The 16,455-nt window shown below is 41.1% G+C and overlaps 1 protein-coding gene across 1 annotated transcript in view; it reads right to left on the bottom strand.

Moving 5' to 3' along the window:
- The window catches only part of wdr7 (WD repeat domain 7), a gene marked incomplete at its 5' end in the record, with an annotated part of 120,357 nt that overhangs the window by 59,925 nt on the left and 43,977 nt on the right, over window positions 1-16,455 (bottom strand). The window contains 3 exons of the mRNA XM_079235295.1: window positions 2,785-2,898; window positions 10,289-10,412; window positions 10,773-10,891. Coding sequence (XP_079091421.1) covers window positions 2,785-2,898; window positions 10,289-10,412; window positions 10,773-10,891 — 357 coding nt within the window. The remainder of the gene's footprint in view (window positions 1-2,784; window positions 2,899-10,288; window positions 10,413-10,772; window positions 10,892-16,455) is intronic.

Genomic DNA, 16,455 nt, shown 5'->3' with positions numbered 1-16,455 from the left:
TAAAAACCCTAAATTCAGTAGCACATACTGTAAATAATAAATTACCTTCTAATGTTTCCTACCGGGCGAAGAAAAAAAAGATCCCTCAATTTCAGACCTCACACCTTTCACACAGTGTGAAGTTCGTCAGTAATGTGGGATGTGTCTAGAACCCAGTGGCGGGCCGTGCGTTTTCGACCTAGGCCTTCAGTGCTATATAGTCCACATCAGGGGCCGACTGGGGGAAAAAATTGTCCCGGGAGTTACTGTCAGACACTCAATACTAGGGTTGGGTACTGAAAACCGGTGCCACTATGGCACCGGACTGAAATGCAACACAGATTTTGGTGCTTCCTTTCGGTGCCTGAGCCGAAACTCACTTTTTGTTACACTACTCTGATGAGTCCGTCCTGGTAGCAGGTTGTATAGCTAGAGTAGCTAGCTAGCCATCAACCTTTTAACAGAGAAAAGTCAGAAAGGTAAACGGCCAAAAGTCTGGTTGTATTTTGCAACAAAGCGACGTGCAGCAAATGCAACAAAATAACTGCGTGTAAAGAAGAAGAGCCAAACTCCGAGAGAGAAACGCTCCGTTTCCTCCACCAAACCTCGTTGAGGAAACATCTGTTTTAAATGCTGGAATCTGGACGAGAAAGATGCAGAAAAGACTCCTGAACTATAAACTATAAACTTCCTACTAGAAACGTCTGATGGAAGTCAACGTCAGATCGGAGAAACCGCAGCTGACCGGCAAGAACACCAGCTGAGAAACGCTCCAAGCCGCGATACAAAGTGAGATTATTAGGAGACGTGTTTGTTCTTCAGTTCAGTTGGTGTTTGCCGAATTCAAGAGCACCGTCTGGTTCAAAAAAGCTCTCCCAGTTGATATTAATGATGACGTGTAGTCCAGTAAAGCTTGTAGAATCCAACTGTTTCTGAGTGGAGTTCTGTTGCACACGTTCCCCATCAGGCCACCTGATGCTTTTTTTCATTTTTTTTTTTAAAATATATTGTTTAGAGTTTTAAGTTAAAAAGTTTGAAGCTGTAGTTTGAAGTCAAGTGTTTTGTATTTATTTATTTATAGTATACTTTAAACGGTAAATATATTGTTCAATTTGAAGAAGAAAAATTGCCTTGGCAATAAAAAAGTATCGGTTTAGCACCGGTATCGTTTTCAAAGTATCGGTTTAGCACTGGCATCAGAAAAAAAAAAAAAAAACGATACCCATCCCTACTCAATACGCGGCGCGTTCATACAGACCACCATGTAGACACACAGCACTACTACGAGCATGGGGCGTGGGGACCGAGCCGCGAAGCTCCACCACTTTGACGAGGAGAAGAAAAAAGAGACAGCGGACACTCCCGTTGAGCAATGCACGTTTACAGAGCGCCATTCTGGGCTCAGGGAGAACTCACACCGGGCACGTGGACCGACCCACGAAGCTTCAACCACCAGCCGACACCCCTGCCGAGCAATGCGCAATTACGCAGCGCCTCTCGGTCGGACGTGGTCCTGACTGCACAACATTGCCTTCTTCTCCAGCCACCGAGCGCCTACACAAGCAAAACACAAACATGTCACAACTTCTCTCGTTTCAGCCCGAACCATTCCAGCTCCCACTGAGCTCTGCCCTGTTGACACACTGACCAATCACAGCGCATGTTAATGGTCACGCTGGGCCACTGACCAATCACGCGTCCATGTCATTTCACAGGCGCAGCGCGTCAAAGAATACACCCAGCTTGTCAAACTAAAGATCTGATTTGTTAAAGACCATGACAATCAACCACAACGTCCACTCCCTGTGTACTTTAATCTGCTTTAACTGCTTTGCTCCCATAGAGACACAGGAGGAAAAAATCTGATTGGATGAAAAACTCAGCTGCAGTGAAAGCAGTGCTGAAGGCAGAGCAACAGACGAAGACAGGATCTGTGCAATGAGAAAATCCCTGATAGGGAAAAATAATTATAACACATGTAGTGTATTTTCAATTTTTTTTTTAATAAAATAGCTATAACTTTGTGATTCTGTTTAGGCCAGCAGTGACGGTCATCAGTGACGGTCAGCAGTGACGGCCCACCACTGCTAGAACCGCTGCTTGACTGGCTTGCGTCCCGCCGTCCCCAAACATTTCCCTGATAATGCCAAATTGTTAAGTACAAAATCCATGTTTAAACCCGAAGCACGGGTGAGAGTTAACAACAATTCCCATAGTCAGCAGGGCAGCCGGGCCCAAGGCTGCTGCCCAGCTGAAAAAGAGGTGGCTGATTACCCTGTGAGGAGCTGGTGTTAGGGAGAACAAAGGACAGGAGCGGAGGAGAAGAAAGGGAGTTTTATGTTACGTTAAAGAAAATGAACCCGAAGTAAACTGAAGATACTTGTGTGTGTTATGTGTAGCGACTTTTTGTTTGGAATTAAATAAAGTTTACCTTTTGCATAAATAAATAATAATAAGAATACAGAACTTTGAGTTAGAAACCACTGCTTGTCGTCTTGATTTGTGCACCCACGTCTCACCTCACGATCCTGACCTCTCAGGACATCACAACGTGTTGTGGAAGTGCCACAAACGTCAGACCATCAGACGCCCTCATGTCTCGGTTCATAATATTATCCGTAGCTTGGTGGATTTCACCGACTTATCGACTTCACCGACAGTCTTGATGACTGCCGCTTCCAGCGCTACTGGAGTACCAGTAGCTAGTTTGATGACGGGCGGAGCATCTCAACGCTGATCGGCTTTCGCAACACATCTTATCTTATGAGCCTTTTTTTCTAGATATGTCGTAATTTATGTCCATACCTGCGGTGATGTCATCATCCGTGACATCCATTTCTTCCTCGGGAACCTTTGCTTCTATTGGCTGAGCCTCGGGAGGAGGCGGGGCCGGAGGAGAAGGCTCAGTCGCTGACCCAGCTGAGGAGAGAGACAAACATTTTAGTTGATGTTAAATATCCGCCTGTATTGTCACAGGAAAAAGATGTGAGCTCATCCCACCAGGTTTCTGTCTTGATCTTTATAAACAGGCTGGTTGTCCTGGCTAAGAAGCTAATAAAGGTTTATTGGGCCTTTTTCTTATCTAGAGAATTAATGGAAAACATGCACACGCACACACACACACACACACACACACACTATATTTAGTGTTTTCATTTAGCCCTTATCTCCCTGTTTCCAATTAAGAGTGGCTTTTCATTAGCGGCTGGGTTAATGAATGATGAGGCGCTAATGAATGAAGCGGCTAAAGGTAACAGAGCCTATGCTGGGCTAATCTCTGGGAAAACAGCCCAATTAATGAATTACACACACAGACAAACACACATCACAGTGTGCAAAAAAACAACGACCAAAAAATGCTAATTATAGAAATTACATTATTGAAACCCCCCTCCCCCCAAAAGATAACAATAATTCATCACACAGGAGGATACCCTGAGCTCACAGGAAAAACACTGTAATTATACACAGTGTAATTAAATTGATTAATCCTGGTTAATGTTGTGTATCATGTTCCAATTAACCTGCTCTCACACACACACACCGCTGACATCTCAACATAATGACTCTGTGCAGCTGTATATCGCGTGCGCGCACACGCACACACGTTGTTGATTATCCGCCTCAAACGTTAAAGTGATAAAAACTTAATTGAACTTAATTAAAGCATAACTGATGCTTCACTGTGATTGGACAAAAAGACTGACGACGATGTTTCTACATAAATAGAGCTCCGTCTCTCTCAGTTCAGTTAAATTTCAGTTCACAGACACTTTGCTGACACGGCCATGGTTCAAAAGAATCCTCTCAGTGCAGCTGTGCTTTTGCTTCTTCCAAAATCTAGCATGTAGTCACTCTTTAAGTGTATTAAAGCGAGCTCTTGCAACTCTTAGTGAACAGGAGCGCCTGCTAGTGGCAATTAGGGAACAGTGGCGGATTTAATTTTCCCTTAATTTCCCGAGATTCTTCAGTCATTTGTTGCTGTACTGACAAATAGGCGACCTATACAACAGCAAATTTGTTTTGATAGAAATGTAACCATAGCTGAAATGCATTATTTTTTTAATGCAGTTTGTATTGAAGGTTAACTTATTGTATTGTATGTCTTCCTATAATATCCAGTCCTGCCGCATGAAGTGAGACGGGATGTACTCATTTTGATATTTAAATCAAACCACAATCTTTCCCCAGCTGGACAACAAGCCCCCAGATTATGGAAGATGCCAGAATTATTCAAATATTGATCTTTCTGCATTATCGGTCTTTTTGACTGAGGAGAAAAAATATATTTGTTGTAGATAAACTATGTTGGAAAAATTCAGAGCATTTCTCTCTGCCTCCTCAACAAGGCAGCGGCTGAGCCAGCGGCTGAGCCAGCTAACGGTGCTAGCATCAAAGCTGACGGTGCCAGCGGTGCTAATGTAACAGAGTTAATGATTCCACTTGCCATCACTGGCCATTATTTGCAAGTATTATTCCCTCCTAAGTTTGTCAATATCATATACATTGCATTATAATTAGTTTCCCACTGGGACGAGCATGTTGTGTGGCATGAGCGCCCTCTGCTGGGCCCCTGCAGACTTAAACGGTGCGTCCCGTAAACTGTTCCCTGTTCCCGGAGCTTGTTGCCACAAGGTGGGCTGTGAGAACCCTAATGTGTGTCTGTTACGTTACCAGCCACGAGTCTACTGGACGCCGTCTCCCTGAATAGATGGCTGATTGGAGAAAATTCATGATCAAGTGTGCCTGAATTATTACACAACGCAAGAGAGAGCACACAACTGCTATACTACCTTGAGGGACGATCCCATTGGTCGCGATTTCATACTCTGCTCAGGTGGAGATGAGTCCTCTATATATTGCTATTAATAATGGCAGGTCTGTGACGAGACACAAACTCGGGTTTCCTGCATTCCCGTCCGCCACCATGACTGTCCATCTCGCTGTGTGAAGGATACGCTGTGCATTGGCACTGGAAATGAATCATAAAACCGCAGAATGGTCCAATACCATTCAAATGTCACTACAATAACGTCCCCGAGTTATGAACAATTGTCTCATAATAAAACATTGTGCAGAATTCTGGTCTGCATGTTTTGTTTGTGGTGATTTGTCTTTCTCACACTCTCTCTCTCACACACACACACACACACACACACACACACACACACACACACACACAAATGAGAAAAAGAGAGACACAGGAGCCGAGGGAGGTGGAGGAGGGGTGGATGTTTCGCCCTGTTCCAAGGTCAAGCTTGTCATGTCAGCCATGACACATAGCTCCCAGCATGCCTTGTTAACCTCCAGGATCCCGTTCTCCCCTTCTCTGTCTGTTACTCTACTATCCCCTCCTCTGTTTAAACATGTACGTCCTGTTTGTTTGTTTGTTTTAAATCAGTCTACTCTTCCTTTCTTAGCTTAGTTTCCTTTTGCATTTTGACCATTTCATTCTGTATTTTTTAAGAACTATTGATAAAATTATCGAAAGATAGTTTTCTTGTTGTGTTCCCTTTTACCATTTGTATATTTAATAGTTCCATTTACACATACACACTTCCTGTTAGATCTGCAAGACTTTTTTTTAAATATACATAGAAGAATCTAAGGCCACTGAATTTATCCTCCATCCTTCCAGCAAAGAATAATAAAAAAATGGAGGGGAGAATGGAGAGGGTGAAATGTGTATGAAACAGTAAAAGAAACAAACAAAACAAAAATGGAGAATAAAAAGTAAGAATGGCGAAGAGGAGGCAGAGAAGAATGGGAAGTGGTAGGAGAGATTAAAAATGTGGGGGGGTGAGGATGCGAAAGAGGCGGAGCTTGAACAACAGCAGGTTCATTAGTTAAAAGACAGATATAGCGAACTAAAGGCAGAGGAGCGAGAGAAGAAATGGGGACCACCGCTCAGTGATCAAAGACACTTCACACACTCACAGTTTCCCCGCCTCAAAAAAACGTGTGTTCATGCGTGTGTGAGGGCGAACAATGCTGGTGACTTTGTTTAATCAAGTGTGTGGATATGAGAGTGTAAAGTGTATGTAGAGACCCTCTACATCCATTCAGCCACACCCTCCCCAGGTTGGCTCTTTCTCCCCGCCCCCCACCCTTGTAGATCTGGAAGTCTTCCACCTCAAAGATTAAAGTGTATTGTATTTCTACGCAGCATGTCCAGCATCGTAGAGGTGTTGGTTGGCATATTCTTGAAACTTTGGACCGAGGCAAACTGAACTGCTCCTTTAAAGCTGAAAGGCTGAGCTAATTAAACACGGCAGCGACGATAAAGACAATGTGTACAGTTTATGTCTCTTCCTCTAGGTTAAATACTCCAGCTCGCCCTGTCTTCTTTGTGAAAAAGCCTTTTAAACGCCTCCAAGAGTGCTGAAAGGTCACGGCCACTGCTTTGCGCGCCCCCCATGCTGCGAAGGCAGGACTCTGTGACATTTCCTCTCACTAAAAGCTAATGGATAAATACTGGGGACTTCCTTCAAAACACCAACCACTCTTCTGCTGGAGAAGATGAGCTGAGAGACAGACGGACACACAGAGCGAGGGGGACTTAACCCTCTGGGGTCTGGCGTCAGGCCAGCGTGATATACAGTGTTTACGTTTTTTTAATATTAATATCTCCGCGAAAAAACAGTGCAGAAAAAATAATCCGCTCCCGTTAGATCCGCGAGACCCTGCAGTTTCTGGCCCCCTCCTCTGTGTGCCCGTAAGAGGAGCTGACAGCTGGTGGAGTCTGTGTGGACAGTCCATAGTACACACATACATACTGTCTATAGTACACACATACATACTGTCCATACAGAGTATGCATGTTGTTCTTGTTCTGGGTATATATCTCATATGCAAGTGCCTTTAAAAGGTGAATTTAAGAAATTATGTAAAATAGAGAAAAAGGCCTAAGACCCCTTAACCAGAGGTTAAAGGGCATATTTGGTGACAGTGTCAACAGTTTGAAATGGGTCCGATTGCTCCATTTATGTTGCACCACTCGTCTCATGTGAGGGACAACAGAGTGAGTGTGCGTGAGGCAGGGTGTACAGCAGGGGGAGGCGACCTGAGCGGTAGTTTAACAGATGATTTAACTTGCCGACTTCTTCGCAGAAGAACACGATCGGTGGAAGGTTGCAAGGTTATTGATTTCAACTAAGATGTGGCTATTTTCATAAGAATGGCCGCCTTCTTGTGGGCGACTGTGGCTCAGTGGTGAGCAGGGTCGTCCTTCAATCAGAGGATCGGTGGTTCGCAAGCCCATGTCGATCTGTCCTTGAGCAAGACACTTAACCCTAAATTGCTCCTGTAGCTGCGCCTACGGTGTATGAATGGTTGATAATCCTGATGTGGCACCTTGCATGGTAGCTCCTCTCATCAGTGAGAATGGCTGAATGATGTCATGTAGTGTTAAAGCGCTTTGAGTGGTCGGAAGACTAGAAAAGCGCTTTACAAGTATGGGTCCATTCCATTGCATATAGTACCGTAGTTAGAATGTCCATTTTGGGAGAGAATTTAAAAAAAAAATACCTATATTGATGGATTACATCCGTTGAAGATTTTAATTTGCATGTGTTGTCATTACGAAACCCAATGTTGATATGGCACTGATCAGCAAGATGGGTCAAGTCTATTCTTCATTCCTATGGGACGCTTCCTTGATGGGCTGTTGTCCCAATTACACAAATCTCATGCCGTCTGTGTTGTGGACTTATCTCTAATGATTGATTAATAAGGCCCTGGATCCCTGGATTTAGTACTTTTTTGATGGTGCCGATGTTGTTAGCCGTCTCCTCAGGTGCTGCATCTGAGAACATTGAAGATGTAATGAAGGTCGAACAGATGGATGTTTCAGTTGAGCTTATGCAATACTGAGGCCCAACTTCCAAGGCGAATTCACAGTTTGAAAACAAGCAAAAAATTGTTGAGCAGCATTTGCTGTGGACATTCAACTCAGTTTATTTTGTATAGCCCAAAATCACAAATACAAATTTGCCTCGGAGGGCTTTACAATCTGTACACATAGCCCTGTCCCAGGACCTCACATCGGATCAGGAAAAACTCCCAAAAAATAGAAAAAACCCTTTCACAGGAAAAAAAAAAAAAGGAAGAAACCTTCGGGAGAGCAACAGAGGAGGATCCCTCTCCCCGGATGGACAGAAGCAATAGATGTCATGTGACCAGAATGAACAACGTAACAGAGTTACAGCACATTCAATGAATATGACAGACATGGTGTGGACATGGTCTTGATGTTGGAAGGGTAAAACATTGGATTTAGAGTTCAAAATATGTGAAAATTACATTTGTGGTGCTCAACAACAGACAGACCACAGACTTCTCCAGAGAATTCAACACATTCCCCGACTTTCCCATCATATTCCAGGCTGAGCAGGAGTCATCTTACTCTCTATTCCAGTCTTGCTGTGCAGCACACAGATCAGATTCAATGACCCTTTAACCTCGCTCTATCTCTCCGTCTCCGCCCCACGCCACCGCCCCACCCACTCCATCCCTCGTCCCATGAGGTCACCGGCTCATCACCCCCCGCTCCGCGATATTGCTGTGGTAACACAACACTGACTGGTGCCCATTTCCATGGCAACTGTTCCCCTGAGAAACCCCCAGCATCCTCACCAACCACAAGGCGACTCCCGAACACACACACACACACACACACACACACACACACACACACACACACACACACACACACACACACACACACACACACACACACACACACACACACACAGCATTTCAGGAGGAGGTAGTTCCAAGAAAAGAAGATGGAGATTCCCCTTTCTTCCCATCAACAGATGTAACTATAGACAGAGAGTGACCAGGGAGCAGAGGACAGACAGAGGAAAAAGACAATGAAGAAAAGGAAAAGAATATAGAGAGGATGATAGATTGATATTTATTTTTTTCGCGTTCATCGACCGCTCCAAATTCTAAAAACAATATTCCAATTGCAGCTTTGTAGGTGGTATTAAAAATGGGCACACAATATTACTACATGGCTAACTAGCAACATCCATGAACGACGGGGGCAGAGAAACATCTCCTAAATCGACGTGAAAAAACGTTAAGCTAACTGATTCTAAAAACCACTACCATCTTGTACTTGTACAGCGCTTTTCTAGTCTTCCGACCACTCAAAGCCCTTTAACACTAGGGATGGGTATCGTTTGGGTTTTTTCCGATACCGGTGCTAAACCGATACTTTTAAAACGATACCGGTGCCTAAACAGTGCCTGAACCGATACTTTTTTATTGCCAAGGAAATTCCTTTTCTTAAAATTTAACAATATATTAACTGTTTAAAGTATACTTTACATATAAATGAAAAAATACATACAACACACTTGTCTTCAAACTACAGCTTCAAACCTTTTAATTTCAAACTATAAACAATATATTTAAAAAAAAAAAAGAACAGACACAAGCATCAGGTGGCTTGACGGGACCGTGTGCAACAGAACCCAGAAACCGTTGGATTCTACAAACTGCTGCTTTACTGGACTACACGTCATCATTAATATCAACTGGAGAGATTTATTCCAGCAAGCCGAGGACGGACGTTCAAAAGCTCGTGCTCGTGTCTGCAGCGATCTCTGTGTGCGCGCGCTGTGAGTGTTGTGTGAGCGCTGGAAGCCCCGCCCCCTCCAGCCCCGCTCTGCATGCAGGCAGACAACAAAGAGTGGAGGAGTGCGCTCTGATCCGCGCTATTTTAATAGTATCGATACATCAAAATCTTATCGTTTTTAACGTACGGGTACTGCGCTACCTTTTTAGTATCTATATACCGAGCAACATTACAGAGTAGTGTAAAAAAAAAAAGTATTTAAATCGGCTCAGGCACCGGAAGAAAGCACCGAAATCTGCATTGCTTTTCGGTCCGGTAGGTACCGGACGTGTTGGAACCGGTGCCATATTGGCACCGGTTCTCGGTACCCAACCCTATTTAACACCTCATGTCATTCACCCCCATTCATACACTGATGGCAGGGATCAAACCGCTGACCTTCTGATTGAAGGCCGACCCGCTCCACTACTGAGCCACAGGGCTTGAAGAAGGCTTACGACGACTGTTTAAAAAAATTATGGCTTGGATTCAATACCCTGGTTAAATATCTTGATATCAATACTGAAACCACGGCAAAGACCTCACCATGTATCAGAGTGTGTGTAAAAATAAACTGTGTTGTAAATAAATACTGTCATTTGGTAACATTAAAAATAAAGGAGATCCAGCACAACCAAATCCAGATTTCTTTCTCTCAGATATTTAGCAGTGGGAGTTACTTACGGGAGCTCACGGTGTCCACATACTGAGGAAGGTAGGGAGCCCACAGGTCGATGGTGTCCTTACGTCCGGATTGGCCAATCCTCCTTAACTCAGCCAGTAGGAGAGCTTGTGCTGCTTCTCGCACCTAAAACCGCACACAGGGCAAAGTTATGATTGTAGCTATACTGATAAATATGTTTCAGTCTCGGTAAGCAGCCATGTTGAATTTAAATAAACAGACATGATTCATTTGGTGGATGATAAATAGTAGGGGACACAACTAAGATACATACAGTTTATATGTTGCAGTTATGTATATTTAGTATGAACATATTGCAACATTGCAGATACATTCATTAAATTCATCGTCATGTTAATACAAACTAAGTAATAGGTTTCTATCAAAATGTTTTTTGTTGATCATTTAAAATATATGAACATAATTCTCAGAAAACAGGGTTGGTGCTTAGCTTGGACCTGTGCGTACAGTTTGTGTGTGTGTTACCTCGAGACAGCGGTCCTGCCATCGCCTCGCCAACATCTCCAGTAGAGGAGGTCTGAACTTGTCCAGGCCAAGGAGGTCAGGGAGCATCACACAGTGCATGGCTGCCAGCTGGCTCCAACCTGCACACAGACACACATGCACAAAGTAAGAAAAGACTACAGGTTGGGCCAGTGGATAGTTCTAGATTCCAAAGCCTTTCAAGTGTTCATACACACGTCTCACTTCCTGTCACATAAAAACACTTTTTTCTTTTCCAATTATACGACACAGTTGGGAGAGAACTTTTTTTTTTATTAGAGCCTTACCAGTACTGTTTTTCCGATTTTATGTACAAGTATATATTTTGCTGTTTGTATGGTGTCAAGCATTAGGCCCCTTTGGAAAAGGCATGTTATGAATGGCCACTACACAAGTCTTGCTAATGGACCGAAGTGTTGGGAGGAATCACCTGATAACGCAATTATTGTGGCAAGTGATATAATCAAAAGCTGACTGATCAAACACGTTACATCACCTTGCATCTTTTATTAAACTTGCACATAAACAGCCAGCAGACATGAGACTGATATCAATCTTCTCAAGTCACATTTGGAAAAACACCCAAATAAGGGCATTCCCCATAGTGTTAAACTATTCCTTTATGCCCCTTCAGGCTGAAAAAAATGTTTAAATACGACAGCAGTAAGTTTCTCACTTCTATATATATATATATATATATATATATATATATATATATACATACACACGCACACACACACACATTTATACGGAGTTACACATTTCCTCATAACAAAGTCCTCATAACAAAAAATAAAAATCACACAAACAGGTCAAGACCAAATGGGAATATTGTTGTTATTTGCAGTCTTGGTTAGAGCAAAGTTATTATTTCTGCTAACCACAGCCTGATTATGTTGATGGTATTCCACAGGCAAACAACAGATATACAACACTGCAAAAGTGGACCGACATAAGCCTCATAACGATACCTTGGCATGATGAACTTGAGTGTGTTTGATTTCATTCAGCATCAAAGTGATCACTATATCACTACAATGTGTGGAGGATTTTACTTGAAACCAGAGGGAAACATTAGAAAATCTTGTAGTTTCATGGTTGTTATACATTACACTTTTTCTCAGTTGCATTTACCTGAGTGACTGAAAAATAACTAACATTCAAAATGTCTTGGTATCGTTTTAATAGGGCTAAAATCCAACTGTATCAGACTGAGCCGAGGTTATGGCATATATTTATATTTTACACCAAACCCCAAAGAAATGTACACCAGCTTTTACACGTCTGTGACAAAAGATGGACTTAAATGTTTACTCGTTGATACTCAACATAAACCAAGTACCTTATTCACATATATTGGTTTAATATATGTTTTCCAAGGAAAATGCATGTATGTGAAATGTACCTGAATGGACAGTGAATGGCTTTTAGGCAGGAAAGAAATTCCATACACATTCCTTTTCCAGGTGCACAATGGAAACTTACCTCCGCCATTGAAATACACAGGAAAAACTTAAACCATTCGGGGAATTATAGACATATCACATTCAGGAATATACTGTGTAGAGGTGGACAGATGGAATGTGTTAAAAAAATAAAATAATCACATGTCGTCTCAGTAACAACAATCCGAAAAGCATAGTCTGTCAACCTCTAGCTGCAACACTTGCTCACTGTCTTGCAGAAAATTAAAATGTTAAAACAAAATGAAATTTGAACAATTTTCTAAAATATGTTCGTAAAATACAATTTACAAGCCACAGCTGTAAAATTGTTAGATTTTAGACAAGAAGTTTTACTATATGCCACTTTAATGACTTGCTATTTAACACATTATGCTATTATGCTACACATTATGCTATTATGCTACTGTAAGTAAAAAATGACTGCTACTTTATGATAATACAAATAATAATGTTGTTTCTGCAGGGCAGTGTTTTGGAAAAAACATGGTATAAACCCTTGACATCTTTGCTACAGTTTCTGTTTACCCCTACAACGGTCAAGTTATCCTTAGAAAAACATGCTTGCTGTACGGGAAAACAGCAAGCGTGTTTTCCCGTACAGCAAGCATTACAAAACTAATCTAAACTATTGAGTCTGAAAATGGGAAACTAAAAGGTTATCAGTTTTGATTGACTTTCGTATAGTGAAACAGTTTCGATAATTTGAGAGCAAATTCATTGTTCAGGTGAATGGGGCAACAGGCCGCCATGGTAAAATCCAAAATGCTGTTTATAAAAATAAGTTTATAATGTGTTTAATAGAAAACACTGCATAAACCTCTGAGAGGGACACAAGAGAGACTCAAGCAATGTTAGAATGAACACTTTGGTTCCTTTACAATAAAGAATCAAATAAATAATTCAAGAAACATGTTATCATTCAGACTTCTGTTTTAACCGCAACTTTAAAATGTATGCCTCTTTGAAATGTACTACAGTGTAAGATGAATGTGCTGCAAGTGAAAACAGAGGGACGGCTATATGTCAAACCAGGGAAAAATGTTGTCATCGGTAACACAAATCTTTTTTATTTATTGTTTTTGTTGGCTTTCCCCCCACCCAGTGACATTGGAAATAGCAAGCATGCAAACAGTGATCTTAGAGACACTGAAACATGGGGAGACATGGACATACAGACAGACAAACAGGTAGACTTGGAGACAGAAAACAGGACAGGATTACAGAATACTGTCAACTGAGAAACTACCACACACCAGGGCATTGGGACTGTGGTCAATGCACTCTCTGTTCCAAACACTAGAAAAGTAACAGTTTGCTGATGACACAGCTCTTTGTCTCACCAACTTTTGCTGCAAAATCCTTATTGTCCGAAACTATTTAATTTGTAGCGGATTGACAAAAAAAGTTTAATTTACAATGTTTCTACAAAATTACAAGGCCATGGAAAACATTGTGAATACAAATTTAAGAGCAATAGATAGAGATTGGCAGTTGTTTTGCTTGTACTACTGTTTTTGTTTAACTATTGGATTATGTCATAAAATCTTTATTTAAGAAACATGTAGGGAATACCAATAAGCAAATTGTCTAGCGCTTACAAATATTGCAGAACTGGTTTAATTTATCATGGCCAAGTCACATCAAAAACACTTGACCAGTTCCTATGCCAAATGTTTTGCAGCAATTGCATTTGGAGACCAAAAACTAGCAATTTCTGATTGGATTGACAGTGGACTGAACTTAGCTATGACAGAAAGACAGGTGAAACAGAGAGCGCTGTAGATCAAAATAAGGACAAAGACACTGAAAAAAACTGGAGTGAGAAACCTGAGATGAAAACCTAAACTAACATTTACTGCAGGAAAAAGCAAGACTGCTGCAAGAAAAGAGGTGACGAGCCAATAAGGAGTGGAGATGAATAACTGATGGAGTGAAGAGAGGGGAGGTGAAAAATTGTGACGACATGAAGAGAGAGCGAGACAGAGTCAAGAGAACAAATAAAAATATGAACGGAGAGTGAAAAAAATACAAATGTGATGGAGAAAATTAACAAAAGGAAGGACAGAAGGAAGTAATGTAGGAAAGAAGATCTAGGAAGCCGAAGATCTCCAAAGACAAAGATAAGTAACTAAAAAGGAGTATGGCTGCGAGACTTTCCCTACGCGATACCCATCAGTTCAGTCTGTACCTTCGTTGACTGAGGGGATGTAATGAGAAGCAGGGCTAGGGCCCAGAGAGCCAGGGGGCCTCTGAGGAAGGCCCCCAGGGGCCCCAGCAGTGGTAGCAGTAGTAAATGTGCTGGGTTTGGCTGTGGCAGCTACAGCAGCTTGCAAAGGAAGAGAAGGAGAGAAATAATCAAGAAGGAAAGAACAGGTTAGGAAGTTATAAATATATACACAAGCAAAATGGAGAGAGGAGATTCGCGGTGGGAAGGGAAGAAGAAAAGGTATTTACAACAAATGAACAGCATACAAAAAAAAAAGTACAAAGAAAAGAAATAAGGAAGCTGCTACAAGAAAGGAGGTACCAAGTTAAAAATAAAGAATTCAAATCAAATTAGCTTTACAAGAATATAATTTTCCTCTTGTCTGCCTCAACAGCAATATTGAAAAGAGGCAATCTGGAAAGAGACATTGCTGTTGAGTTTTCTCAAATGTCTTTTTTTGGCACTTTTGTGCCTTAAAGTCACATTATATTGGAGAATATCCATACAGCCGATATTTCCAAAACAAGGCAACTCGCAGGTATTTAAGGTAGTTATGGTAAATAAACTTTGGTTGATACTGGTTATGGTTAGGGAAAGAATGTGGTTATAGTTTAAAACAAAAAGCTTTCTCTTGTATGAAAAGTCAAACATGGTACAAAAACAGTGCATGTATATTCACCCCCTGAGTAAATACTTAGTAGAACTGCAATTAAAGCTGCAAGTCTTTGGGGGTATGTCTCCACCAGCTTTGCACATCTGGAAATGTTTGTCCATTCTTCTTGGCAAAAAAGCTGAAGCTTAGTCAGATTGGATGGAGACCGTCTGAACAGCAATTTTCAAGTCTTGCCATAGATTCTCAATTGGATTTATGTCTGGGCTTTAACTGTGACATTTTAAGACATTAACATGCTTTGATCTAAACTATTCCATTGCAGCTATAGCTGTATGTTTAGGGTCATTGTCCTGCTGCAAGATGAACCTCTGCCCCAGTAAGTCTTTTGCAAACTAAATTGGAAAATGTATTATGGTTCACTTTCAACAATGGCTTTCTTCTTGCCACTACTAGTGCAAGGTACTGTATATCTCAAACCATATATAATACAACACAGTTTCACTGAAAGTAAGCACTGGACATATTTCTTGTTTAACTTAATCATCCAATGAAAATAAATCCCACGGAACACCGGGTTTAGTGGAAAGTTGCAGAAAGTCAAATTCAAAGGATTACAGCAAATGTTAATGGTTTCCTTCCGGTAAAAAGAGAAGTTCATAAAAGCACATAAATGTCAAAATAAAGCACCAGTGAAACAAAGATGATATTTTAATTTCCCAGCAAGCACTTGCTAATTTGGAGAACTAAACCCAGAAAAAAACCCTTGACCAGGACATTAATGTTTCAGACTATGGCACTAGCATTTTTTTAATCCACATTTATTAAAATGCATTAAAACAAAACTGAACCGTATTTAAAAAAAGAATGACCAACATATGTGTAAACAATCTGTCCACAGGTAAAAATAATATCTACTGGTTCAAATTGCAATAAGAATAAAGATTAGATTATGGTTTATGCTAGGACCAGAAACCTGAAACCTTTATACTGTATACTATATAGAGATAGAATGATTAATTAATGTTGTTTAAAAGATTTCACCAGAGCTTTGTGCACATTATATAGCCCAAACCTGAATGCTCTATACCAAATTATGAGAAAATAGAAAATTCAGAATTTTTTTCCGCTATATTTTAAATACAAAATACAGTATTTTGTATTTTATTTTAATACATTTAATTGAGGGGTATTTTGTATTTAAATAAATGTTTATGTATTTTTGCCCATCTCTGGTCATATGCAATGCATACCAGTACTGCTCACATAAAACCTGCTAAGCAGCAACAGTTACCGTACAAATCTAAAAAACTGTCAAAATAGTCTAGCTGCAACAGAGAAAACATGTAACACAACACGACAGAGAAAACTGTTCTAGCAACA

The sequence above is a fragment of the Taurulus bubalis genome, assembly GCF_910589615.1.
Source record: "Taurulus bubalis genome assembly, chromosome: 19".
Lineage (NCBI taxonomy): Eukaryota > Metazoa > Chordata > Actinopteri > Perciformes > Cottidae > Taurulus > Taurulus bubalis.
The sequence above is the reverse complement of the archived record's forward strand: the minus strand, read 5'-3'. Positions and strand labels throughout refer to the sequence as shown.